General features: G+C 32.3%; 2 protein-coding genes across 3 annotated transcripts; both read right to left on the minus strand.

The window, feature by feature from the left end:
* Positions 1–40: 40 nt before the first annotated feature.
* LOC118043220 (zinc finger protein CONSTANS-LIKE 14) lies at positions 41–3,279 on the minus strand. 2 transcript variants are annotated; one of them, XM_035051113.2, is made up of 4 exons: positions 2,196–3,279; positions 1,468–1,671; positions 623–744; positions 41–551 (listed from the first exon to the last, which is right to left on the minus strand). In XM_035051113.2, the coding sequence occupies exons 1-4, from the start codon at positions 3,153–3,155 to the stop codon at positions 449–451; spliced, it is 1,389 nt and encodes a 462-aa protein (XP_034907004.1). In that variant the 5' UTR covers positions 3,156–3,279; the 3' UTR covers positions 41–448. The 2 variants fall into 2 exon arrangements, with proteins under 2 accessions (XP_034907004.1, XP_034906996.1); XM_035051105.2 differs by having other exon boundaries at positions 623–876; positions 2,196–3,278.
* Positions 3,280–18,453: 15,174 nt separating this feature from the next.
* Positions 18,454–20,269, minus strand: LOC118043230 (GSH-induced LITAF domain protein). The gene is made up of 3 exons (XM_035051124.2): positions 20,038–20,269; positions 18,775–18,901; positions 18,454–18,658 (listed from the first exon to the last, which is right to left on the minus strand). Exons 1-3 carry the CDS (start codon positions 20,229–20,231, stop codon positions 18,575–18,577), a joined length of 405 nt encoding a protein of 134 aa, XP_034907015.1. The 5' UTR covers positions 20,232–20,269; the 3' UTR covers positions 18,454–18,574.

The following is a 20,269-nucleotide window of genomic DNA, read 5'->3' on the forward strand; positions in this document are numbered from 1 at the left end:
GCATTATTCAGTTACCTAAGTTTCCTTTGAACCCATTAGATTAGCTTTAATTAATACTTATTACCTGTGTGGATTTAATAGCATTGCCAAAAGAAATCCACACACTCTTGGTGTTCTTTTTTACAAAATCTTCCAGCCCATGTCAGAGGCCAGGGCAATGGACTAGTTAGAACATAAAACTCCTCATCTCTCAGGTACTCCAGATCTGTCTGCCATTACCATATCGATCCCACGATGCCTCTTACCATCAGCTGTTCTCAGCCAGACAACCTCTAGTGCAATAATTTAAGACGAAACACCATCAACCGTAACCATATTAAGGGAATGCTGGCATGATCAAGAACAATGCACAGGTGCGCAAGAAAGATACTGAGAATTGTACATTCACTGTGAGACAAATTTAAAGAATATTTACAATGAGATCAAGGACCTCTAACTAAGCATGAATTCAACTGTCAGGAGCTTCAGTTGTCTTCACAAATCGACCCTTCACTCGCTTCCTAGTGTCAGCTCTCGCCTTTCTTGATTCATAGCGTATGTGCTTATCATATCTATCAACACAATTTAATGGTTCAGAATGCATCACCTGATAAGCAAGCGGCACAAAGGAAGGTATGCATACCTTCTGGTTTTTTTCTTCTCCTTGTATCGCTGCATAGCATCGCCACGATTCCTGGCCAGCAGCTCCATGTCAACCTTGGTTGCTGCTTCCATTTTCAAGCCTTCACCTCTTACGAGAATAGACTGTTCCATGAACTGGACATCACTAGAACTACTTGAACATCTTGGTTTGCTAAAACCCGATCTTACTATGGGAAGGTTGTTACTTTCAGATGTTGCTGGGCCCTGGCTGGATGTTGGGTTATTTAAGTTGTTCTGCATTTCAAAAATGAAGTACAAAGAAGGAAAGGCAAATAAGCCACTGACAATGCACATGGGTAGGGGATTGGCATAAATAGGCAATAGATGATATGGAACAGGCTCAATAACATCAAGGTCAAGGACCTTTCCAATCAAATGCCCAACAGTATAAATCAATTCATTTATATATCATATACGTGAATACACAGAAACGGACTGTATATTAAAAATTAGTATTCATAGCACATAAGCTATGTGCTATTATAATTATAATTTAAAAATTGGGTTTGAATGGTGTGGTGTTTGTGGGGTCACTATAGCATAAAGAATCATAAAAGATATAAATTTTAACTAATTCTATCTACAATAATGGACAGTAAATTTAAAATGAATCTTACTACTCAAATCTAGATGTACGGAGATGTAGCACCCCAAATCAGATTTTTGAAGGTTATGCTATCTTTACTGTAAATAATTAGTGCACCAGCACTTTCTAAGAAAATTTTGTAGCGCCAACTAAAAAACAGAAGGTTTGCAAAGAAATCCCTTCCCAAAGAGTTTACTGAGATTTCAGCCAAGATCCCCACAATTATCAATATAACTTACATTAAATGACGTCATATCATCAAGCGCAGTAGAACAATTCATCTGGTACATATCTCCCAACATTTTTGGGCTAGTTGACGATGTTTCTTTCATTAGTTCACCAAAATCCTTGATCACAAATCCTGCATCATTCGCAACATATTCAATTTCTAACTGGCCAGATTCATCATGATTCCTCAGTTGCCCTAAATGAAAGTCCCATACCTGCAAAAGTAGCAATCCACTGTCATTATTGAAGACACATGATATCCTTTCTTCAGTGTTTTCACATGAAAAACTACTCAGTCATCTGAGCTGTGTGATAAAAATGATACGAGAAGGGATATGACCTAGAGGCAAACGTTTCCTAGAAAAGCAAGATGAAAATCCTCTACCAATTGAATTTTCCAAAAGCAAAATGCCGAATTCATGAAAACACTCTTAAATTTCAAACCTTCATGAAACCTTCAAGAAACTACATGCAAAACGGGATACATGATCATGATAGATAAACAAATTCACCGAAATTTTTTATTTAATAATTTAGGAAAATCCCGTGTCTCCCAATTACAAGCCACAATCAATATTGCTATTCTATTACTCGAAAGATGAGCAAACAATTCTCAGAGTGGCCACCATATTCACTTGTTTTGTTTGGCAATGTATACATTTAATCTACATTAACAAAAACAACAAGAAATGCTCACAAAACATCACATTTGGAAAATCTCGGTAATTCATATGTTTACCTGAGTGCCATGAGCTTTGGCATTGCTATCCCACGTTATATCCCCACCAACAACTCTCCCATTAGACTTGACATCCACCTCCGTCGGCAGCATAAGCAAAGAAGTAAACGGCCTTTGTTCCTGCAGCAATTCCTCACCTCTAACATTACCACCACTACCATTACCACCACAAACAACAACATTATCATCCCCAAAACCCTCATCATTCCCGTTCCCAAATTGCACTCCCTTCACGCCACTCCGCCATCCGCTTCTACTCTGCGTCACCGAAGTCTCTCCTCCACCATCACCACCGCCAAAACCACAACCCTCGCCCTCAACACCACCACCCATCAAATCCCTCTTAAACAACTCAAACAACTGCTTATATATCACATGCTTATATTTCCCACAACTTGGGCTCTTGGTCACATTTCCAAAAATCATAACATTGTCAATATTCCTATTACCATTATTATTGTTTTCATTAGGTACCATCAAGTCTTGAAAAGTCAAATTACCACTGGATTTATCATAAACCCAAGGCTCATTTACCAAATCATGAATGACCCCACAACTATTATTACTCCAATTTTCAATCAACGGCTCCGGTTTCTTCTCTTCCAAATCAAAACCCCAGATTGAAGCCAAATCAAGGGCGGAGGGACAACCGGAAAACCCTTCAATAGTAGTACGATCGTGTGAAGCAGACACAGAACAACTACCATGAGCATCCCAATCGCACTCTTGACAAAGTACCAAATTGTCAGTTGAGCAGCGGAAAGAAACCGGCTCCGAGCTGCAGTTGTCGCAGATCTGCGAGCGGACATGCTTTCGCGAGAGGAGGTTTGCGGAGTGGACATGTTGGTCGCAGAATAAACAAAGTTTAGCGGAGTCAGCTCGGCAGTAGAGAACTGCTGTTTGTTCACTGCAGAAATCACACGGTACTGTTTCTTTGGTTTTTGATTTGTGGGTAACCATCTTTGATGCGCTAGAGAAAGGCGAAGCCCTAAAGACAAACGAGGAAGAGAGTGGTTGTTGTGGGAGTGGAGGAGTAGGAAGATATTTTTTTGTAGTAACTTTTCGGAAGTGAATAATAATAATAATAACAATAATTCAAAGCTCTTTTGGACATGAGATGAGACATGAGAGTGATATTGTTGTAATAACAATAAAATTTGAAAAGATTGAGCCCCTTCTCGAAAATATCTTCAAGATCTTTTTTTGCTGAGCTGGCATCTTAGGCTCTTTTTAGATTTTGTTTGAAACTTTTTTTATTTAAATTATTTTATGTTTTAAAATTATCTGGATTAACTGATATTAAAAATAAATTACAAAAAATAAAATAAATATTATTTTAATAATAAATAAAAAATAACCGCTAAAATGAAAAGTAGCTTCTTACAAGATTAATGCTTTTTTTTTTTTCCGGTACAATAATTTAATGCTTTGGAACTACCATCTTTTCTCCATTAAAGCGGTGTTTGTAGGTAGTAAACTAGTAATTTATTTATTGCCTTTGCCTACGAAATTGCCGGATTTTAATAGAAGTTCTGGTAAGCTGGGGGTTGGATTTTGAATTATTATCGATTTCAAGAGTCAATTCATTTACCAATAACTTGCCTTTGGGTTTTTTTAAACAAACTCTTAATATTTACTAGATTAGGATGTCAATGAATAGCCGAGGGTTGTATTTTTATTTTTTTTACAGTTATATTCTACGTGTTATTCATTGATTAAAATTTTAAATATTTATAAATTATTTATTAGGTTTTGGATATTAATATAAGTATCAATTATTTAATTATTATTTTAGTATTCAATGCAAAATAAAATAATTAATATATATTTGAAGTATGTATAAATATATATTGAATGATACAATTATTAAATCATAAATATTACACATATATGTTTATTTTATGTTAATATTAAGATATATATGTATTATATTGTATTAAAAAATCTAAATGTTATATGTATTTCAGGTTAGGTTCGGCTGCTTTTAAGTTGGGTTTGCAATATTCATACTCAACTTATTACTTATCAAGTAAAGTGAAATATATAAAAAAATACCTACCAATTCAACTTGAGCTGATATTCATCATGTTTTGATTAAATTATCATTTGTATACTAGATATTAGCTTGCTATAGGGATCAAATCAATTTCTTTTTTATGTAAAAAAATATTTAGGCATTGTTACCATGATTTTTAGTTGAAAACGTAATTATGAGTTCAAAATTTAATACATATTGAAAAACATTTTTTAAAAAAATATTAAGGCGATGATATATCGGATGACATCTTATTAAAAATATTAAAACGATAAAATATGTGATTGACCTGGGTCAACCCGTGTAATTCATTATTTAGGTCATGAGACTATAATAACCTTATAAAAAGTAAATCAAAATAAATTATGAAGTTCAATCCCCGAATCAATCCAATTTTAAATGATGGCAAGAAAAGACACAAGTAAATTCAAGTTAACATGTCAACACATGCAGTTCCGATCACGTAACCCACTAGATTTAATAAATCTTTTATAAAACTATTTTTTATTTAATTGCACAACAATAAAAAAAATTAATACTTATAAAATCGAACACCAATCAAATATTACGACATTCATATGAGATTGTGATAAACTAACAAAAACCAAACCAAAATATATCATGAAAACCAATTCAAAATCAATAAAAAAAAAATTTTAAAAAAAAACTATAACATACACAGTCTAAACATTTTAAATTATGGACATGCGACCAATACTTGTCCAATGAAATCTTGACAATTGGCTTGGACATAGGCGGAGGCATGGCAAAGGCTGGAGTGGGCTTTGGCCTAGATCAAGATTTTATCAATATTTTTTAACTAGTTTTATGTAAAATAAATTTATAATTTTCAATTAAGTTATCAAAAAAATTTAAAAATTTGTGTGAAGCCTTCTAATATAATGCTTTAGCTTGGGTTAAAATTTCAGAATTTTTGAAGAAATTTAGAAATTTGATGAAAAATCATAATTTGATCAGTTTTATGTTATTGGACGTAATTTTCAATCCGACCATCAGATCGAGTTAAAATTTTACGAGGGATTTTAAAATATATTGAATAAAATCTAGTTAAGATTTTAGGATGAACGGAGCTTGGTAGTGCTAAAAAAAAAAAACGTCAAATAAAAACAAAATGACTCATTAAGAGTAAAATAGTTATTTGCCATTAAAATATAAAACAAATTAGTTCCTCCTTCCTTTTATATGTTGCCAATTAAACAGAAGCAGAATAAAAGACGAAAGAAAAGAAAAGACAAGAGAGAAATAGAAAAAAGTAAGGGAAAAACATAAAAAAAATTCCAAGAAAAAAAAATAAGAAGTGAGAGAATAACCTTGTAAACTTACAAAGTCCAACTTATAAAACACTAATATAGGGAAGAATCAAGTGAAGAAAGAAAGAATTAAAAGAGGGAAAAAATTTAATTACTTTGTTTTCTAGTTGACATGAGATTGTTATTTTATCATGGTTGAGGGATTATTACAATATCGATTCAGATTCGATTATAGATTAATTATATTTCACAAAACATTGAAGGATATAACTTTAATAGTGAGTTTATTTTTATTTTCGCTTTAATTTTATGTACTTTTAAATTTATTTTTTAATATTTTGGATAGTGTATTTGAATTAAAACTTTATTATTAATTTCAAAAATTCATGTACATGAGTTAATAATCAATCTTAAAAATATTTTATATATTTATTTAATAGCTTAGGACAAAAAAAATTCCTGACTCCACCCTTGAGCTTGGATGATTTTTAAGAAAGATGCTCGGCAGGCAAAACACGGTCATTTAGCACTTTACTTTTTTGAACTTAAGTATACTGTAATAGAGATTATTCTAAAAGACTACATGAATGATATAATCTAAGATTTTCCTTAGTATTTGAAAATGATTCAGAAGTCCAGGTTTTTTTAAGGTTCTTGTTTCTTTCTTTGATTCAAGCAATATTAATTGTCCTGATTAATTTTTTTTTTCTATTTAGAGATTGATTCCTAGATTGGTTTTTTTTTCTTCATGTAATTAAATGATATATTTTAGTTTTTTGCGGGCATTTCACTCGATACAAACTCTATACCTTAACTATAAATCTATGTGATTTATTGCTCAACAGAGACTTCACTCTTTATTTGACGTAAACCTTCAGGTTTGCCGGTCAAATTTTTTAACGTAGATTTACATGTCCATTGCTTGATGGAAACTTAATTATTAAAACTTAATTTGTTTAGACTGTCTTTGTTTATTTATGATGGCATCGCTAACCTTACTTATTTGGATTTGTTATGTCTTGTTTTCTAAGAGAATTCGCAATTCATTTGATTCGAAGATATATAGTTGACGTCTCATCATGGATTGAGTTCTAAATATTAAAAAAAAATTATAGTTACTAAAAAAAAAGAGAAATTTATATTGATAACACATGACTTATACTGTAACTTTTAGATACGCTATGTTTTTCTTTTTCCTAGTAATAATTATCGTGCAATGATCTTATACGGCAACATGAGAGGCCAAATAGAAACTATATATCCAAGAAAAACAGTCCTTACAAAAATAGCTTTAGTTTCCTTATTAATATATCCTAAACATGCTTGGAAAATCATTGCAGATGCATATTCATGGGGCAAATGATTTGTTTTCCATTTTAAAAGCACACTTTTCAAAGCAAAAATTTCAATATTATCTTTAAGGGGCAATTTAATACCTTCAAAATGTTTTTTTTTTAATAATTCTATATTTAGATATATACAAAAAAGAGTGGTGAAATAACATGTCATTGAAAGTCAAAAGGTTAAAAACTGGCATTAAGAGCTTTTTTTCTTTTTACAATGATTACTTTTATTATTATTATATCAGCTAAAAAATAATTTAATAATTTAAAAAAATATTAAAAATAAAATAAAAAAATCAAGTGCATGTACATCACTCAAAAACATGTGGAAAACACGTGTGCACATTAAATAGCACGTGCAGCCCCTCTAAACATCCAGAAATACCCTTTTACTATGTTATTAAAAGCATATCATGTTCTCTTTCCTTTTCGTGGAGTGAATCAAAATCTAAAGCTCCCGAATATAACATGGAAAGTGAAAGCATAATCTTAATGTTAAAGTCAAAACCACTCCACTATAATCATGAACCAGTTTTATCACCCACCGCAGTTAGAATTTTAATTTAATTTCAAACGTAATAAAAAAGCGTGTTAATGTATTTTAAAATATCTTTATTTTTTAATTTATAAACATAAAAATACATTTTTTTTTTGCAAATACGGTTTGTAAAATTTCAAGTCAATCTTTAATGTAATAGAAAAATATGTCAGTGTTACGAATTTTTTTTCACCAAAAAAAAATAATTTTATTTTTATAAATACATCACACAAATAAATTTTATCTATGTCAAATATTAAAGGAAAAAAATAATCTCTCTGAAATATTAAAAAATATAATTTATTAAAAAAATAACTAATATTTACAAATATAAACTAAAAAAATAAAAAATAAAATCAAATAAAGAGGGTATTAATTTAATTTTTTTAAATTAATGAACCAGAAAACTAAGAGTTGTTAATGTTATTTAAAATCTAAAATAGAAAGTCATATGACCATGCAAATATTTAACTATGATTTTTCTTTTTAATTTATGCATATTTTTTATCCTATGTGACTTAATTTTATTTGTATAAATATATGATGAAAAAATTATCGATTCATATAAAAATAAAAGTAAACGATTTGAAAAATAAATTATAATAATTTCTTTGAAACATTATAAAAATATAAAATATAAATATTATTTTTTAAAATTTTTATTAAAAGATGAGATAGAGGGTATTAGGTGATATTTAAATAAAAAAATGTTAATGAAAATGAAAAATACATAAAAATATTACAGTAGATAACATGTTGCCAACTGTAATTTTTTTTTTCCACCTCTGGTGTTTGAAAAATTAAGATCTAAGTTTGAAAAAAAGAAGAAAAAACCTTTATCAGAGAAGCTGCTAGAAATAAACCCGAGTTCTTTTAATATATTTGTTAACATAGGTAAAAAAAAAAGACTGTAGTGCTCTTGTTTGAGTTTTGAAAAGGTATCCGAATCTTCGAATCCAGAGAGGAAATAAAAACACGCCGTAATGCATTTGAAGGTATAGCTTAGTGATTAATTGTAAGGCTTGTTTTGTAATTATCTCGGTGGTGGTACTAACCGAGGCCACAGCTCGTCATCCATGACGTCCCTATCCTACCCTTTCTGGGTAGTCTCACCGTCCTAGGAATTCTTTTTTAATGTTTTAACTTTTATAAGTTTATATTTTAATTTAGGACCACCACCACCACCACCGTCCTTAGATCTTGCTTTCTTCCTCGCTGCTGCCCAAAACAAAAGAAATGGAGCAGCACTACTCTTAGGGTGTCTCGTCTCGAGTCTTTGTTTTGCATATAATATCTTTTTAACCTTTTTTTTTCATTTTTAATTTAAAACAGACATTAAGAAAGATAATTGCAAGAATTTAATTAATTCTCTAGAGTGTTAATTTAGAAAAAAAACCGGTAACCTTCAGCACATAATATTAATTAACACTATTATTTAACCAATCTAATCACCATTATTAAAACAACTAAATAACTCCATTATCTCACTACTGCTATTCACTTTATTATATTATTACTATTATTATATTATTGTTATTGTTATCATCACTTTAATCATCTACATTATCGTTAACAAGAACCAAGAAAGTGTTGAGCTCCCTCTCAAGATATGATAAGTTTAGCCACCTTGTCTAGTCTCACAAGTTTGCACCACTTGTGAGACTTGAAACTCTAGAAAGAATAACACCACTCTTAACAAAATAAAATTGTTTGATATAACCTTTTTTTTTTTAAATATTGTAGCTAATAAAATTATAGATATATGTTGGATATTTATATATAGACATGAGAGTACATGTATTTAAATTCTAAATCGTTAAAGATTTAATGACAATTTTTAAAAGAAAAATGATTGTTATACTTGTAATGTTTTATAACTTGCAATTAAAGGTGTGTAAGTGACTGTGTGTATTGTAACATGCAAAATGTTTGTAAAAGCATATAATGTTTTATAAGTGCATGTAATTAAAGGACATATAAAGTATTGTAACTACATACAATTAAAAGAGAGTTTTTTTTTTTAAAAAAACAAGTCTTTAAAATCTTGATTTTTTATAAGAACATTCTAACATTTATGATGATTTCCACTTTATAACATAAGCATTGTGCATAATTTTGTCTACATATTTTGTATTTTTTGATTCAGGTGTGGTAGGCTAAATACACTTAATAATTTTTTAAAATTCTAGTTATAAAGTTGAAAATTACTAATGGACGTTTGATATTATTTTCGGTTCATGCTAAATGATACGTGTCCGCTTTTTTGTTTAATAAAAAAATATGATCAAAGTCACGCCAATTTTTGAAAATTATTATTTTTTAGATTCTTATAGGTGGCACCGCCTGGTCAACTCAGGAGGCTGCTACGTGTCAGTCTATTTGGATTTGATTGAAGTATGTTTGGATAAGAACGTCCTGGATGTCCTGTCGAGGTCGGAGGTTGGAGAAATGGAGAGGAGTGCCCGCTATGATTTTGTAGACCTGGTCCTCACCCTCCATGACTGAGAAAGCTGATGCTAGAAAATGAAAGTCTACCATCTTTTACAACGTTAAATTTTTTGGTCGTTGTCTTTTGCTGCTTTTTTACAGGACAGCAAAATCACATGTTGAATTTGTGGAAGAGTAGCCGTGCTTATCGTGCCGACCACAAATTGATTCTCATCGATTCATTTATGGAATTGTATATTTAATTTAGTTTGTTCTTTTGTTTAATTATTTCTTTCAAGGTGAGTGTTAATGAGTTCCGATTTTAAAATCTTTCAATAACACAAAAATGCCACCACACCGTGTTTTTTAAAAGAATATTTTTTTTTATTTTAAATAATATATGTATATATATATTTAAATTTTTTGATGTGCTGATATAAAAATAAAATTTTAAAAATATATATAAAAAATATTATTTTAATACATTTCTAAATAAAAAACATCTTGAAAAGTAATTATTATTACAATATTAAATATTGTTATAATTCATTAACTAAATGGCTTATTTTTCCTTCTGAATCGGCTAAACTAAATGGCCAGGACATCTAAGGTGTCAGTTGAACCAATGGTGCCAATGATGTAAATCAGAGGTGAAGATGGTTCAAAGCGAGGTGAAAATTGATAATAAATGAGAAATAGAGAGGCATATAGAAAATGCAAGCACATAATTAATTTCATTCTCCGACTTCTCCTACTTATTATGATGGTCTTAATGCTCAGCTAAAAAATAATTTCTCCAAGACCACAATAAAAGCCCAAAATGATTTCTCAATCCCTCAATATTACAGTTATTAAACTTGGTTTTCTAGGTTGACTTGGTGATTATCGACTCAAAATTTGACCTAACTCAAGTCGGGTTTACTTTCAAAACAGAATGCATATTGACTTGATTGAATTCGAAAGACCTAACAAATCAATCTACTACTTGGTTGAACTAGCAAAATTCAGATAAGACTTGATCAGGTCAACTTTTAATTTTTTTAAAGTTTTTTTTTATTTTAAAATATGTCGTTTTGAATAAATCCAAATGAAACCTAACAAAATAGCATCATTTTGTTTCATGTTTTTGTTTTTGAGTTTTGTTCAAAATAATATTTAAGGATAAATTCGGTTGACTTGAAGATTAATCCAATAAACCCATAACCCGAAGGAGGTATAATAACCGTGCTTAATAGATTCAAAATTGAAATCTAATGACATTGTGAGATCCAATATAAAATCGTGAACCTTTGGAACCTTTTCATTTCTTTGAGCCTATGCTTAAAACAAAGTGAGAAACACTGCTATCTTGCCATAGAAATTATATTAAGTCCAAGTATTTCCAGAAAAGGTACCAAACCTCCATCATTAATTCTAATGCATCACATGGTTTTAAACAAAATCAATGAGAAATTTAAAGATGATTTTTTTTTCAAACAAAAAGATCTTTCCGATCGGGTTTCAAGTGCCCATTGGGTATCTAACGGACATCCATTTGCAACTTGACCCATACTTAAACCCGAATTAACAAAAATACCATAGCTTTTTGTAGATACGTGTCATAACCTAATTGTGGGTTATTCCCAAAAAATAACTTCTTTTTTTTTCAAAATAAAACCAAAAAATAAAATAAAGGCTGGCAATATGGAGAAAGTAGGCTAGGGAATCAAGCTGTAATTTTTAGAGGAAATTCAAGGTCTAATTGTACCCCATTATGCCAAAAAATGAGGAAAACAATTCAAATTCAAGGTCAAATCAAATGATTATTGGACGAATTTGTATAAAAATCAAGTCCAAGGACATAATTAAATTTTTAATAGGTCAATTTGATTTAATCATGGGCCCAATTAAATTTTAATTATGTTTGAGAATTAATTTGGGTCCAATTAAAGAATTTAATTAAGTGCAAGGACTTAATTATACTTTAAATGGGTCAAATTAATTTTATTTGAGGCTTAATTGGTGAAAAATTAAGTTTGGGAGCTTAATTTGAGCTTAATTGAGAAGATTGGAATTTTAAGAGACCAAATTTAATTTTCACCAAGTTAATTGATTGAAATCAGGGGCAAAATTGCAAGAAAATTGAAGTTTTGGGGTCAATTAGGGGTTAAATTAACAAAATCCGAGACCAAGGACCATATTGCAAGAGACGCCACACTTTAGGGGCTTAATTGACAAAAACCGGGGGCTAAATTGAAGAAATTGAAAGTTTAATGGTCAATTAGGGGTTAAATTGACAAAATCCGAGACCAAGGGCCATATTGCAAAAGGTGTGTAAATACGGGGTTGCAATTGAAGTTTATCAGGGGCTTAATTGCATTACATCAAACATTTAGAGTCAATTAGGGGTTCAATTAAAACAAATTGAAAGCCGGAGGACTAAATTGAAATTCAATAAAAATCCCTAATTCAATTCAAAACGGCGCTGTTTTACTTAAAGAAAAAAAAAAGAAAAAAGAGAGGACCAGACGATGCGTCATCTGGTCACTGTTCATTGTCTTCCCCGTTTTACCCGAAAGAAATAGCGTGGGAGCCTACTTTGTAGGTGCATTTAATGCTTGATTTCTCCATCAAATTGAACCAAACTTGCACAAAATGGATCCCATGCAATTCCTCTATAACCTCATGTGAATGATTCAGAATGAGTGATAGCTTGGCGACACCGGCGACGGCGTGAAGAGGTCAACTCAGGCAACCTTTTCCTGCAGATTTAACAACTCGGGGAGGCTACTTTGAACCAACGGTTGTGATCCTTCCTAAGATAATCAAGGGCTCAAATTTTACCTCGGTAAAGATGAGATTACCCTCTTCCACCGCCTATAAATAGAGGCGGCATTGATGGCCTGAGGGAGGAGAAAACCGAGTCCAAAGTTGACAAAAAACCAGCCTCCCACTGCCTCGTTTCTACAGTCTCTCTCTCCCTCTCTCTCCCCGCCGTTCCAGCCACCATCAGCTTCACCATAGAATCCTTCCTCTTGCACCAACAACAGGTTTACTAGTGGTGGAGCAGCCACCATGAACATCTTTCTCTCCCCTGCAACATTTCTTCTTCAGTTGTGACCAACGCCGGCCTCCATTGTTGCAGCCTCCAGCGCAGACACCGTCGTCTCCACCAGTACGACCACAAACCCTCGTCACCTCAGGTGGCTCTCCATCCCTGCCTTGCATCGATCGTCGTCGTTGCTCACTGCTGCAGTAACTACATGCAAAATTCATTCTACATGCAGCGGCTGAATAATTAAGCTGCTATTGGGCTGGGCCAGTTTTGGCCGAGCCCAAGTGGCTGGGTCTAGCCCGACCCTTTTTTTTTTTTGAAAAAATCCAAAAAATATAAAAAATCATAAAAAAATAATCATGATTTTCTCAAATATTTTTCTATTTATTTTGCATAATATTGGGTTGTATATTTATACTGTAAAATATAAATCCGGTATTAAAATACCCGGTTTTCTTCGAAATATTTTAAAAAAAAATTTTAAACATTTTCAAAAAGAAAAAATATTTTGTTGCATATGGCTAAATCCTAAAATTTTTCCAAGCATATTTTTTCATAAAAAAAAATTAAAAATTGCATCTTTTTCATGATTAAAAAAAATCCAAAAATGGATATCGTAACCAGTTTATGATTATCCATTAGGATTTGGCCAACATGTCAAAAATATTTTTTCAATTTTTTTAGAATCCAGATATAGACTTTAATATTTGTGAGGTGTAAAATTACATGATAAATTACACCATCGGGTATTAAAGATACATGGTGTAAATGCGATGCTAAAATTCAGACTTTAGAAACGGTTAGGAATGTGACCCGATAAGGTAGAGACTCTCTCATGAAAAGAGATCTGTCTTGAACCTTAGAAAAGACCAACCCAACTTAGAAAAAACAATCAAACAACAATGCAGTTTACCTTAGGTAGGGTGTACTAGGGGTGATGCGTCTTTTCCTTGCACAACCAGTCCCTTGCTCAGACACTCGCAGACCATAGGTTTCTAGTGACCATAATACTAGGTGGCGACTCCTAAACATTAATCATAATTTTATGATTAAATCAAAAAACCCTTCTCAACACACCACACCACACCTCACATAAGAGACATGATAAGGAGCCTCCGCCGTCGCCAGACGACGTCACGACCCTCGCGACAATACGTGTGAACAAAAATTACATAACTTTTTGCAAATGTATGGCCTTAAAGTTACATACACCTGTGTTAACAAAAATGTTAAAGCTACACGATGACATCGAAGCTTTTGGGTTTTAATTATAAACCTATAAAAAGAAAAGGTCAATCCACCACACTAACTAGTGGAGAGCCAACACAAACTTTGCTTAAAATATGATTAAGTTGTTACCAATAACAAAAAGGCTTTGTTTAATTCAAATTCTAATTGAAATCTTTTGTATAGCATAACCTTACATAGCTAGTCTACAATTTGTATAAATAAACCTACCAAAAATTAAAAAAGAGGCTTTAGACATCATTACAAATCAATTTTAAGAAGTTAAACATAGAAAATGCTCACAAATTGATAAAGACATGATAAATTGACATTCCAACATCTAACTTACTTATGGGCCAAAAGATAGATTATCACCTCGTGAATTGGTGTGAAGGATAGGAGGCACTGTTTGATGGGGGACTCATGATGGATCTTTTGGTGGGTGGTGGTTGGCTGAGAGCAATGACTAATAGAGAGATTTGTCGAGTAGTAGTAGAAAATGAGTGTTTAGAAGGGAAGTCACCCTAAGTTTATCTCAATTAACAAAAGTCAATTATACAGTTTAAGAGTGATTGAAGATAATGAGGATACTGTGCACTTCATGTTTACTATTCCAATATATAAGTTGGAAGTGGAGACTATTTTAAAAGACTTATTGAAGTGTTATCTAGAGGTGTTCAAAAAACCAATGGGGTTACCACCACTTAGAGATCATAACTATATCATACCATTAAAGGAAGGGACACAACTCATTAGTTTGAGGCTTTATATGTACTCAAGCCTGCAAAAATATGTTGTAGAAAAGATGGTTTTTGAGATGATGGAAACATGAATCATTCAACAAAGTAACAATCTTTTTGCTTCTCTAGTAATATTGGTGAAAAAAAAGGTCAATTTATGAAGGCTTTGTGTAGACTATAAGGCCCTCAACAAACTTATTACCAAAGATAATTTTTAAATACCTTTGGTGGATGATTTTATAAAGAAATTGGTGGGAGATACTATTTTTTTTTTTCAAAATAGGCTTAAGGTCTAGATACCACCAAATCAAAATAGCTCATCAAGATGTGTTTAAAACTATATTTAGAGCTTATAATGACCATTATATGTTTCTAGTTATGCTTTTTAGGTTGACTAATACCCCAGTTACCTTTCAAAATCTCATGAATGATATATTTAGGAGACATCTCAAGAGGTTTGTATTGGTGTTATTTTATGATATTTTGATTTATAATCGATTTATGATAAAACACCTAGAGCATTTAAAGATAATGTTTGAACTACTTAAGCATCATGAACTAGTGGCAAAGAAAAACAAGTGCTTTTTAAAAAGTATTGAAGTAAAATACATGGGACATGTAATTTCCAAGTACGGGGTATTGATTGATCAATAGAAGATTCAAGATGTAAGGGACTGGTCTTTATTAAGAAATATTAAACAACCAAGAGGGTTTCTAGGTCTCATGGGTTATTATCGAAGACTTGTCAATGGATAAGGATTTATATGCAAACCATTGACCTAGTTACTAAAAAAAAGATGTTTTTGACTGGATTTTAGAAGCATAATTTTTTTTTAAACTCCTAAAAAAAGTCATGACTAAACATCTTGTATTGACACTACCTGAAATTAATAAGTAATTTATAATAGGGACTGGTGCTTTAGGAATTGACATTGGAGCAATACTTATGCAAAAAAGGCATCTTATAGCCTACATTAACAAGTTTCTAAGGTTAAAACAATAGGTTTTATCTACTTATGAGAAGGAGGTGATGACAATATTACATGCAATGAAAAAATAAAAACATTATCTACTAGGCAAACACTTTAAAATTAGAACAGATCATGTCAACCTCAAGCACATCCTAACAAAAAAGAGAGGCAACTTTTCTTTCTCATCACTTATGGTTAGCCAAATTACTGTGTTGTGACTGTGAAATTGAGTGCATAAAGGGCAAAGAAAATGTTTTAACTAATGTTCTTCCTAGAAATTCTAGTGGTGAAGTGTTTGTTATGACAGTGTCCATAATCTCTTTTAACTTCATGGAAGAGATTAAGAAGTTATGGGAAAAAAATGATGGCATACAAGACATTGTAATTGACTCGTGAAGAGACCCTGCCTCTTACCTCCACTACAAATGGGTGAACAACCATCTTAACAGAAAGTGGAAGATAATGGTTGGTAATGACCTTGAGCTATAGAACAAATTAATTACAATGTATCATGACCCAAATATGAGTGGTCACTTTAGTGCTATTGTGACTGAAAAAAGGATGAGGAGTCTATTCTATTAAAGAAAAAAAAAACAAAAACATGTGAGATTGTATGTGAGAGAGTGTCCAATTTGTTAGAAGAACAAGGCTAAAAATATACTTAATCATGTTCTATTACAACCTTTTCCTATTACTTCAACACTATTCACTGATATTAGTATGAATTTTATAGAAGGACTATCCAAATCTAATGATAAGAAGGTTATTTTTGTTGTGGTGGATAAGTTTAGTAAATATACACACTTTATAACTTTGGCTCATCCATGTTCTGCTACTACGGTGACTACTGTATTTATGTATCATGTCTATGAACTTCATGGCTTACTTAGTAGTATAGTAAGTGATAGAGATTCAGTGTTTCTAAGTCATTTTTGGAGGAATATATTTACTGACCAAGAAGTATAATTGTATTACTCTACAGCCTATCATCCCTATAAAGATGGGTAAACAAAATTAGTCAAGAAATGCCTAGAGAACTATTTAAAGTGCATAATTGGTAGAACTCCTAATCAGTGGTCAAGGTGGTTATCATTTGCAAAATGATGGTATAACACTAATTACTACACTTATACTAAGTCTACTCCTTATAAAGTTTTTTACAGTCAGGCTTTTCCAATCTACATTTCTTACTTTTCTAGAAAGAAAACATGCTCAAAGTCATCAAGATTTATCTCAAGTAGGCTCAATATAAGATGATATAGTTAGCAAATAAAAAAAAAGGATTGAAAAGATATTTGTTGTGGGAGATAAGGTTTATCTTAAACTACAACCTTAGATAAAAAGACTAGTTGTTAATAAGATCCCACATAAGCTATCAACTAAGCTTTATGGGACTTGTCAAATAATTGAACGCATTGATGCAGTGGCATACAAATTAGGGTTGCCTGATTTAACTACAATTCACATAGTTTTTCCTGTGTGTTAGTTAAAATGTCATACTAGAAATAAAAGGATACGTGAAGAAGTACCCATAATTTTGATTGATCTTGTATAAAGCATATAAACTAGGTTGCTACCCAAGTCTTGATTCTTTAAAAGGGTCTACCACCATCATAGGAAATCATCAATGAGTTTCTCTTTTTTTCTTTGAGTACAGGGATCTTTTGATGGGAAGAGAATTTTCACAGGTCTTGCAAGTAAAAAAAAAAGTGATAGGGGAAAATAAATTAGGTCTGGATGGATTTAAATTACATGATCGTTAAGGTTATTGTATTGATAGCCAAAACGCATCTTTACTTTATGTTTTTATTTTACTATGTTAAGAGACATGCCACGTATTGGCTTATTTGTAGAATAATGTTAGCTATTGTCTAGAAGGAATATTTGGAGCTACATGTAGCAGAATGTCAGCAAGAATGATGGACATGAATCATTTAATGAATTAACAAATTTTGTTCTCTCTCTCTCTCTCTGTCTCTCTCTCTCTCTCATTCTTCTTCTTCCAAATCTTTAACCTCCACTGATCTAGTAATGTCATTGCTGGAACTTGGACATTAATCATCCCTTGCAGGAAAACATGTCCGGATATTGAGTCCGTTTGGCTATGCGGTAGCTGCTACTTTTTTTTTTCAAACTCAATAATTCAGTGTTTGGTTATAAGTTGTGGTTGTGGTCTAGCTTATGAGGCCCATAAAAATTGAGGTTTCACCGTAGGTTAAGCTGAAGCAATTTTTTCATGCTTCTTCCTGCTGTGTTCTTGTACAGTTAACAACAAACTCTCCACTGTTTACTCCACTTTTCACTTAATTAAGTGAACAGTGGAGTTGACAATGGAGTTTAACTCCACTACCCATGAACAGTGGAGTTGAACTCCACTGTTCCAGCCGGCCAGGTCCAAAGATAAATGTATTGAGTCGATTCCGATCCGGTTAAAAAAAATTATTTTTTTAATTGTGTTTTATTTAAAAAATTAGAAGAAAATCGTTTGATAAAGTACTATTTGCAGAATTTCATGGAGGAATTCCTACTTTAAATAGGTTGTTTAGCCACATTGCCGAGAAGAAATCATTTTCATCAGAAGATATTTTGAGTGTTTATGTGGGCTCAAGCTGATAATGCGTGTCGAAGTGAAACAGGACCCAGGCTTAAATAATAGCTTCTTGCAGCAGCAGTCACTTAAAAACATGCATTGTACTGTATGGAGAACACTGCATACAAGAGGTGCTGAAAGTAACAATACACAGGTTGAACATAGAATTCGGCCAGGCAAGATATAAACAACAAGCAAACATATCATGCAGGCAATGCGAAGCTCTCCTGTGTCCAGTGGGGAGGATCCATCACTGCACAAGGATCTGATTTCTCAAAGTCGGCAACCTGCAACAAACAAGAGTACACAACAGTTTTAATGGTAGCATTCTGATTACAATACCATACGAGAAACCTGAGACAATAGGAAAAGAAAAAAAAAGTGACAGTATGAACAGTCTTACCTTTTCTTTGCAGCTTGGGCAGTAGTGATGCTTGTGCCAGAGGCAGTCCATAGAAGGGCAAAGAAAGCAAAACCCAACCATCAAAGGCATCATGCAACCAACAACAGCTGCCAAACTAGGCTTTGATCTGTGTTACGAAATGTCATCATTCAGGAGAGGGAGGATCAGTCCATGGATGAAAAGACAGGACAATAATAGAGTCTGTGACTTCAAAAACTATTGTAAAAGTTGGATAATAGTTTTACCCTTCTCTGTTTGTGCGGTCCTCCTCTCCAACAAAGGAGAAAAGGAATTAACTCTATACAAACGGAAAAGCTATGCATAAAAACTCCTATTAACTGAACTGGCAGTAATGGATAGGGTTACATAAGAGATTTGTAAAATCATTTTACTAAGAGTTCATGTGGTATGACTAAAAAAAAACTGTGGCTTTGAGTCGATTCAAAAGTTATTATTTTTCATAACCAACTTATGACTAAAATGAGTTAGGTTACGAGCATGCATGTCTAGCAAAAAATGACTTAAAAACTTTCCTTTTTTTTTTAATAAAAGAGGTCGTGTAAGGAATCGACAAGTTCAAAGGTAAGAATTTTAACGCTTGAGTAAAGCGGCATTCGAACTCAATTTCGTAAACCTTTTGATTTAAATCAAGAGTTTTTAACTCTTGAGTAAATCTAACTCAATAATATTGGGTTCAATAAAAGGCTAAGAGTGGCAACAGCTTTACTAATCTCGGTTAGATACAGTATTATGTGAATCGAAAAGGAAATAAATAGAGGTGAAAAAGAGAGGAAGAAACAACTTCATTACAAGATTTCAACAGCAAGAAGGATCCCAAGAACATGGAAGATCAATGCCATAATGCACACAGAGAAAAGGGTTTCCATTCCCATTTCCATTGCAATAGCTCATGAAACCAAGTTGAAAGAACAGGCTGCATTAGGAGAAAGTTCATTATTTTTTCTGGAAAAACTATATCCTCTACGACAGGAAAGCCAACTCACATTTATACCTCCACCATGACCCTGGAATTAAACTTAGAAGGTTTTGCAATTAATTGTACAATATGATTTTGTAACCATACGTTTGAAAAAAAAAAAAAAAAAAAAAACAGTACTCCTTCTATAATGGCAACTCAATTTTGCATAAATAATTACTACTGCAATTTTATCATGAAGATATTAAAAATTTAAAACACATACATGATTTTGTGACCTATAATGAACAGAGAGAATTAAGTAATGAAAGATAAGTTTTAATTACCTAACGACGGTAACGCCAGAATTACCACAGTAGACGCAGTTAAAAGGAGCAGGAGTGTCGCGATACATGGTCTGTTGAATCGGGATCCCCCTTGGATCGCCGACGATTGCGTTTGGCGGTATAGCTCCGGCTTGGTACGGGTTCTGCCCAGCGTAGTAAGGAACTCCGATGACAGGTTCGTCCTTTTGCCCCATTTTCAATGGATTTTGTGATTAGAGATCGACGAGGAAGG

The sequence above is a fragment of the Populus alba genome, chromosome 1 (assembly GCF_005239225.2).
Source record: "Populus alba chromosome 1, ASM523922v2, whole genome shotgun sequence".
Classification (NCBI taxonomy): domain Eukaryota; kingdom Viridiplantae; phylum Streptophyta; class Magnoliopsida; order Malpighiales; family Salicaceae; genus Populus; species Populus alba.